The sequence below is a fragment of the Callithrix jacchus genome, chromosome 11 (genome assembly GCF_049354715.1).
Source record: "Callithrix jacchus isolate 240 chromosome 11, calJac240_pri, whole genome shotgun sequence".
NCBI lineage: Eukaryota > Metazoa > Chordata > Mammalia > Primates > Cebidae > Callithrix > Callithrix jacchus.
In genome coordinates, this window is record NC_133512.1 from 104,692,226 (window position 1) to 104,701,059 (window position 8,834).

General features: G+C 51.9%; 1 gene segment (V, D, J or C); it reads right to left on the reverse strand.

Annotated features, from left to right (window-relative positions):
* Positions 1-203: 203 nt before the first annotated feature.
* On the reverse strand, positions 204-7,289 carry LOC103790565 (T cell receptor beta constant 1-like). The segment is given in 5 exon segments: positions 204-2,288; positions 2,569-2,675; positions 2,814-2,831; positions 3,361-3,747; positions 6,474-7,289. Coding segments are annotated over 5 exon segments (573 nt in total).
* Between the last annotated feature and the right edge of the window lie 1,545 nt (positions 7,290-8,834).

Here is an 8,834-nt window from a genome sequence, read left to right on the forward strand (position 1 = left end):
CCCACACAAACCACTGTCCTCCAACACACCAGTCCCAGCCTGCATCCTCTGGCGCCCACAACTCTGCTCTCCCTATTGTTCTCTCAGCTGCTCATCCTCCTGTCCTACCTTTGTGAGAGACACGAGGATATGCCTGCTGCCTCCACGCAGGCCTAAGGAGTGGGAAGCATGCTTTGTGAATGCTGGTCTAGAACCTAAAGCCTGTCCCCCTTGTTTTAGATTTTTAATCCAATATAAAAACAAACTAGCACATGTGCAACAACAAGAGCCAGCAAAATATTGTACTGCAGTTTGAGCAATCTAGTCAGTTATGACTGATGGAAGTGACCAGCACGTGATGGGTTTCCTGGGCTCCATCCCTGCCATGGGCACATCCTTTCCTGGTTTTTGCAAGCTGCCGCCAGAGAACCCTCTTCTCCAGGATCCCCAGGGTAGTGGGATGAAGAGTGTTCCCCCAGAATTCATGCCCACTCAGAAACTCAGAATGGGACCTTATTTGGAAATAGGGACTTTGCAGGTGTAATTGGTTAAGATTTCTCAATAAAATTGTTCTGGATTTAGGGTGGGTCCTAAATCCAATGACCACACCTTGAAAAGAGAAAGGAAAGGGGAGTTTCAATGCAGAGACACAGGGGAAAATGCCATGTGAAGACAGAGGCAGAGATTGTAGTGTTGCTGGCACACGCCAAGGAGTGCCAGAAGCCATCAGAAGTGGGAAGAAGCAAGAAAGGATTCCCCGCTAGAACTGTCATAGAGGATGGCCTGCCAACATCTTGATATTGTATCTTTGGTCTCCAGAACTGGGAGAGAATAAATTTTTATTGTTTGAAACCCACCAGTGGTACTTTGTTACAGCAGGCCTGGGAAACTAATACACCAAAGCATCAAGGTGTCTTCAGCATGTTACATGGTTCCTGCCTGGAGGTTGGGAGAAGCTGCTCTAGGATCATCCTGGCCACTACTTGGGAAAAGCTTCCAGAATTGCCACCTTTAGCAGAACATGCCACGGTTTTGCCACTCATAAATTATTTGATTGTAATCTTCAGTTTCCACATCTATAATGTGGAGAAAATAATACCTGCTTCTGGGATCATCGTGCAGGTGCCAGACAGCACAGGTAGCAGTGTCCAGCCCAAGGCCTGAAGCAAACAGGCTCTCAACAAAGGGCTCCCTCCTCTTTCCTACCCTTCCTCTGCTTTCAGACTTCACTTCTCACCCCTGACAGTCTTCCTCAACTAATTTCAACATGACCTCTCTCAGCCCCTCTCACCATTCTAGGCCTCCTTTTCTTTAATCCCATTCCTCCTCTTCCTCCATGTAGTGTTTTACCAAAATGAATTGAGTCTGTATGCAGAATTTGCCTTGGCAGGATAACTGTCTTTGCCCAAGTAGGAGCACTCAAACCCTGTGTTTGGAGTGGTTTGGTTTCCATCCATCAAGCAAAGAAGCCCATTGGAAGGGCTACTCTGCACATAGTCCTTCAGCTCCCACTGGGTCCTGTGTCCCATTGCTCCTGATTTGGTGTGCCTTGCTCCCAGGAAATCATTCATCCCCAGGCTTTACATATCAGCCGTCTCAACTCTGCCTTCTCTAGTATTTAAACCTAGACGTGCAGAGTAGCACACGATGTTAAGCCCAAATCCCAAAACAAGTTAAGACTGTGCATGAATAAAACTAAAGGTGTAACATATGACACTTGAATCTGGAATTGGGGAATGGCTGGGCATTGTTACCCACAGGTCTGCCCCCATCCTCTGTCCTACACTGGGCAAGGGGTTATGGTTTGCTGTGTTCCTTCCTCTCTGTCCTCATCTTGCCGTTTTTCCAGAGCCCAGCCATTTCCCTTCAGACTAACCCTCCAGTGGGGACCCAGAATGCCTCGATATGGACATGGTATTTGAGAACCTCCATCAAGATGAACAAAAGAAAGCCACATTGGGTGGAGAGAAAGAGGGCTAGTCACTTTGGATGCCCAAGGGGGTGCTGCTTTCCCTAAATTAGAAGTAGGTCAGCGACGGGCAGAACTCCACAGACACTTCTGAAACGCAACCAGGCCCAGCATACCATTTTTATTTGTTTAGTCTATTTCGAACCTGGGGGTCGGGAGCTCAATCTTCAGGGAAGCAGAAGAAAGAGGGAAGAATTCATGTAAGAAGTAAATGAGAAGCACAGAGAGAATCACTTTTAGGAACACAGATTGGGTGCAGGTACAGGAGAATCGTGGGTGAGGATGAAGAATAATCTGGGATGGTTTTTTGGAGCTGGCCTCAGGAATCCTTTCTCTTGACCTGCAAAAGAGAGGACGTCTTCAGAGTCTCAGAGCCTATGAAGTAGCAGGAGTAGGGCAGAGGAGGCGGGCTCTGAGGCTTCATTTGAGTAGGGTTCTCTGGTTCTCTCCATCCTCCAGTGATGCATTCTGTCAGATAACCTGCATTTTCTCCCCAGCCTGGCAGTCCATTATGGTTTCATTGACATGACAGGATATATTATGCTGAGATTCCCTTATGGTTACGTGTGATGTTCCATATCCTGCCCCCATCATCTGCCTGATCCCACCCTCCTCCTTACCATGGCCATCAGCACAAGGGCACTGACCAGCACAGCATACAAGGTGGCCTTCCCTAGCAAGATCTCATAGAGGACGGTGGCAGACAGGACCCCTTGCTGGTAAGACACTGTTGACAAGAACAGAGAGCATTTAGGTACCTGTGGACAGGTAGCTCTGGCCTCCCTCATGCCCCTGTGTCCGTGGATTCCCCATGCCCTGGTTCCAGAGCAGAGATTATGGAGAAAAAAAGGAGAGACTCACTTACCAGAGGTGAAGCCACAGTCTGAAAGAAAACAGGGGAAGAAAAATGGATGAGAGAATGCTGCTTTGTGAGGACACTGAGCCTTCCATCACAGACTTTAAGGTCATGGACTCACAAGCCATGAACACATGTAGGTCAGATAGTACAAAGTCAGCCTCCTTTGGTAGCCCTGGTTCTGTCTCTCTCATGCTGGTCCATTGCCAGATACGTGGTCACTACGATCTTAGGAAACTAGGACCCCGGAAGGGGATGGGACACACACCGCTCAGATGCTGACCTGTATGGCTGGTTCTCAGGGAGACCTGTCAGCTGAGTTCTAAGGTGTGAGGATCTGGGGGAACAATGACCTTGAGGTGCCCCGTTCAACCTCTATGCTTCTTGGGGAGAAAGTGCACACTGTGGTTTGCTGACCCTGTGAACATTGATCCTGCCACCTTCTCCACTCTGGCTGCCTTCTGGATCTGGTCTGGTCCTCTACCTGGCTCTTTCCATTTCCCCTGGTATCTGGTCTCACCCAGTCTCCTCCAGGCATTCCCCAGGACCCACTCACCTGCTCTGCCCCAGGCCTCGGCACTGACTTTCTGGGTGATGGGTTTGGCCCTTGGCTGGGTCCACTCGTCATCCTCCGAGAGCCCGTAGAACTGGACTTGGCAGCGGAAGTGGTTGCGGGGGTTGTGCCAGAAGGTGGCCGAGACCCTCAGGCGGCTGCTCAGGCAGTATTTGGAGTCATTGACGGCAGGCTGCTCCTTGAGGGGCTGTGGGTCCGTGCTGACCCCACTGTGCACCTCCTTCCCGTTCACCCACCAGCTCAGCTCCACATGGTCGGGGTAGAAGCCTGTGGCCAGGCACACCAGCGTGGCCTTTTGGGTGCGGGAGATCTCTGTTTCTGATGGCTCAAACACAGCAACCGTGGGTGGGAACACCTTGTTCAGGTCATCTGGAAAGGGAAGAGGGGTTGGGGCCAGGGATGCTCTGAGAGCTGCCTGGTCCTGGTAGGGGCTCTGTGTGCATGAGAGAGAGAGGGCTGGCAAAGGCCATAATGAAGCACAATTATGTTGTATTAGGTCCTTGCTGCTTTGGGGTCACCAGCCTGTTCCTTTCTGATTTGTCTACCTCTTCCTTGCCTGTCTTTTGCATCCACCCTATGGGTCAGCAATGTCCATTTTCTTTCCATCACCCAATTAGGTACTCCCTAACATTCTAGGCAGTGTCTCTTCATTGACATTATTTGATTTTCTCACCATCAATAAAAACTTGCCTGCCTACTGCTCACCATTTTATGTGGTAGTTTTTTAACTGGAGCAAACGGTTGGAATCTGAAAAAACAAGATCCAAATCCTAGAACTTTGTTTGTCCGCCAATGAGACTTTTAAGACAGCAATTCCTATCACCCTTTTTCTGCTTGTGAAGTAAGAATCACCACACTGAGTTTGCAGAACGTGTGTGAAGGTTAAACTACATACAGATTCAAAAAGCCCCCTCCCAAGTGGGTTATTTATATCAAATCTAAGGTGCTCAGGAATGGAGGGGAATCTGGGATGAGGGAGACATTTTGGAACTGGGAGCTTTCCTTAGATTTACAGATGGCATGCTCTTGCGCTTACATGAGGACACCCTTTGGTTTTCCAGTGTGTTCACGAGAATGTGAGGTTTTTTTCTTTTTGTTGTGCATGAAGTCATCTTACTCATTCCTCTGCCTCCAAGTACCCCTAAGTTTTCTCAGCTCAGACAGATAGTAATCTCCCTTTATTTCAAAATTAGGGACTCCTCAACCTTCTGTGTCCCTTTGCATCCAAATATTATTTGTATTTTTTTCTACTAGCAAGTTTCCCAAATAGACATCTGATATCATCAGAGTAACTTCTTGCTACTAGTTGTTGATACAGTTCCTATCCTGAGCATCTTCTTTGTAGATTCTTAGGGATGACATGTGAATGCATCCCCTTTAATCCCTGAGGACCTTTCTCATTTGGCTGAATCACTTCTTAGGAGCTTGCCCTCCTACTCATCTTGTTTTTTTTTTTCTTTTTCTTCCCATTGATTATTTTTCATTTCTGAGCAACTCTGTTAAAATGAAGAAATATCATTCCTAGGAGAACCTATTCCGAATCTCCTGGACCATGGAGAAAATTTTTTCTGACAATTATTCACATTGCTATGGATGTGACTTCCTTCCTGGGTCCCCATGGGGCCTCCTGCTAGTAGGGCCCCCTGCTTGGTTTAGTGCTCTTCTGTCACCATTTCAAAATCCTAAGTCGTTTTTTAACAAGAGCCCCCGCATTTTCACTTCGAGCTGGTCCTGCTTCCCATCATGTCAGTTTCCCTCCCACCCCACAACTCCTACCTTGCTAGTTACTATTATGCTTGTAAGTCTTTACTTGCTGAGCTGGGGCTGAAATGGTAATATCCTAACTTCTATCTGCAGAACTTTTGTTCTTTCTGCTCTCAGCCTGCTTATTTTCACTTTCATCTCAAAAACCCTGGCTCTGGGAGTCTACCCATCCTCCAGAATGCACTCCTTTGATCCCTTCATTTAGCAAACACTCAGTCCCCATTGTAAAAATTAAAAATGTCCCTTGACCATGTATGCTGTTTTGTAGAACAGCTATTGATGCAGTGGGCTTGGTGAACACTAGCTACCCCTCACTATAACCAACACACTATCTGTACATGAGGGCAGAGTCAATTCTCCTTCAGTGTTTGTGAGTCCTGGTGTTGTGGGGCTTGTCTCTGTGGGTGTCAGTGTGTGCACTAGTGAGCTGCTGGTGTGTGTGCACTAGTGAGCTGCTGATGTAGGTGTGGGTACTCATGAGCTGCTGGTGTGTGGGTACTCGTGAGTTGCTGGTGTGTGGGTACTAGTGAGCTGCTGGTGTATGGGCACTAGTGAGCTGCTGATGTAGGTGTGGGTACTCGTGAGCTGCTGGTGTGTGGGTACTAGTGAGCTGCTGGTGTGTGGGTACTAGTGAGCTACTGGTATAAGTGTGGGTACTAGTGAGCTGCTGGTGTAAGTGTGGGTACTAGTGAGCTGCTGGTGTGTGGGTACTAGTGAGCTGCTGATGTAGGTGTGGGTACTAGTGAGCTGCTGATATAAGTGTGTGCACTAGTGAGCTGCTGGTGGAAGTGTGGGTACTCACGAGCTGCTGTTTGCCTGTGCTCTACTTGTGGGTTGCACTCACCTTAGGCAAAGTTGTAATGTTTGTCTCACCTCTTCCCAACCCACCTCTGACACAGACACAGCCTTACTCCATGTCCACATTCCAGATCCTGCCTGTTCTTTGCCACTGGGCTGACCCTGTCCCTGCCTCCCCAGTGACCTCCTAGGGGAGGATGAGGAAAAGGAGCACTGAATTACATCAATAATCTGTGCACTCTACATGTCGATCCTCTTTTCTTCTTCACAGCAATAGTAAGTGGTAGGTATTGTTCATTATATTTTATAGTTGAGGAAACTGAGGTTCACACATTAATTTGCCCGAGGTCACCACATCACAAAAGAGCCAGAGGTTCAACTCAGCCTTCCTCTGGTTCTAAAGTCAGGGTCTTTTCTGCACCCTAGCTGACTGCAGGAACCCCACATTTTCTCTGGATACACATCACTGTAGCTGAGCCCCATTCCACCCAGCTTAATGACAGCCTAACTACAAATAGTGAAGGTTAATGTACCACTATTGTGAGTTCGCTCCTCTGGCCTCAGGGCAGTCATCACCCGGTGATGCGTAGGGTCCCTTTGCAGCTCTCAGGGCCCAAAATCTTCCGGAGAATTTTCCTCATCTTGCAGGCAAAAATATCTGCATTTTAATGTGTGTTTGTGGAAAATGAACTCCCTGAACATGTGGCTGTTCAACCTAGAATGCTTCGTGTGATAAAGGGAGATTTCAGGACAGGGGAGGGGAGCTACACGGGTTGGGGGTGGTAAGTGTACCCCAGTGGCTGAGGTTATGTGCCCCACTCTCAGGCCAGCACCTCTTTGCTGATCAGCCCATGGCAAGTGTGAACGCTGTGCCCTCACCCTGCACTCAGGGGTCTCTGGTTTAGGAGGAATAGGAACCAGGAACAGGAGTTTTAAGTAGAATTATAGATCTACACTGCTAAACAGTAAACTTTCTTTTCTTTGCTGACTTATGCTCATCTCTCTTTTTGACCTCTCCGTTCCACTCTTGTTTGGAAGGCTTTTTCTTCTTTTTTCTACTGAACCCTCGGCTGCAGGATTTCTGCCCCCTGACACCCACCCGCCCGCCCGAAGTGCTGACCCCTGCCCACCCGCGCGGTTCCCAGCCCGCCCAGCTCTTTCTGCCTCTGAGTAGCAGTTACACCCGCTCCTACCCAATCCTTTTCCTTGGTCCTCTCCAGTCTCGCTTCTCCCAGACACCTAACAAATCCTCTCCTTTTCCATCGCTCACCTTCTCTCCAAACACCCCAGAAAAAAAGATTAAAAGTGGGCGTCCTCTGCCCAGCTCTCCGGACTCCGAGCAGCAACCCCCCCTCCCCCCGTCTTTCCCCAGGAGCTGGAAGGTGACGCTGCAGAGCTGACCCCGGGTTCCCAGCTCCTCCAACTCCCGTCCGCCCTCCGAGGCCGGGGACCGACGGGCTGGAAGGTGGGGAGACGCCCGAATCTCACCTGTGACCGTGAGCCTGGTGCCCGGCCCGAAGTGCTGCTCGTAGGAACACAGAGGCGCAGCCCCGCACGCAAACCCCCGAGGCTCCCCGAGCTCCTGCCCACCCGGGGTACCCAGCCCAGGTCTCCCAGCTCAGGGCTGGGGGGACCGGGTGCCGCGAAGCCGCTGCCGCCGCCGCCGCCGCCGCCGCCGCCGCCTTCCCCCCGGACCCCGCCGCCCGGGTGGCCCCGCGGAAACTCACCCAGCACGGTTAGCCGGCTGCCGGCCCCGAAAGTCAGGACGTTCGCCCCAGAGCACAGCCCGGGGGCACCCCACAAAAACCAGACCCAAGCCGCCCGCGCACGCGCCCCTGCAGCCCGCGCTCACCGAGCACCAGGAGCCGCGTGCCTGGCCCGAAGTACTGGGTCTCTTGGCACGGCCCCCGAACCCCGCACAAAAACCCGAGCGCCGTCCCGGCCCCGGTACCCCGGCGGCCCCCGCTTACCCAGCACCAAGAGCCGGGTCCCCACGCCGAAGTACTGAGTGTTTTGGCTCACAGCCCCCGGGCCCAACACAAAAACTGGCCCTGCGATGCCCCCGGCGTCCCGGAGCTCCCCTCCCCGGGTCCCTGGCTTCCACGGGCGCCCCAGCTTACCGAGCACGGTCAGCCGAGTGCCTGGGCCGAAATACAGCGGATCTGTGCTCACAGCCTGGAGGCCCAGGACAAAAACTGGCGCCGTCCACTCTGCTGTCCCAGACTCAGCTAGGTCCTTCCCACCGCTGAGCGCCCCATCGCCCTCCCAGCACGCAGAACCAGGGGTCCCCGGCCCAGGCGCCCAGCGGCGACTCTCAGCACAGCCCCTCTCAGAGTAGGGCAGCTGCTCGCCTCTGCCCATCCTGCCCCCTTGGAGCGCTCCGGGACCCCAGGGGCCTCCTTACCCAGCACGGTCAGCCTAGAGCCCTCTCCAAAGACCAGCTGTGCGGTGTTCGCACAGCTCTGGGGACCCTGGTGCAAACCCCGCTTTTCCCGAGGAGGGCCCCGGATGGCCCAGTATCCACTCCCCTAAGGACAGGTTCTGGGGTCGCCCAGGCTGGGCAGCCCACTCTCTGTCCCACCTGGAGCCCCTTCTTACCTAGCACGGTGAGCCGTGTCCCTGGCCCGAAGAACTGCTCACCGTAGGAGCACAGTGGGAACGGGCTGCCCAGAATTCCTTCTCCTTCCCACCTCCCTTAGCACAGCCTGGGGCACACCCTCCCTCTCTTTCCTGAGCCCATCTCTTCCTGTCTGAGTTAGCTGGACACGGTAACCTGGATCTTGCATGAAGTCACCACCCATTTGCAGAGGAGAATCCACTTGGCTTGGGGACAATACAGTGGATTTGAAATCTGAAGGGGCATTAATGGCACTGGAGTGGCTGGAGTTGGGCAA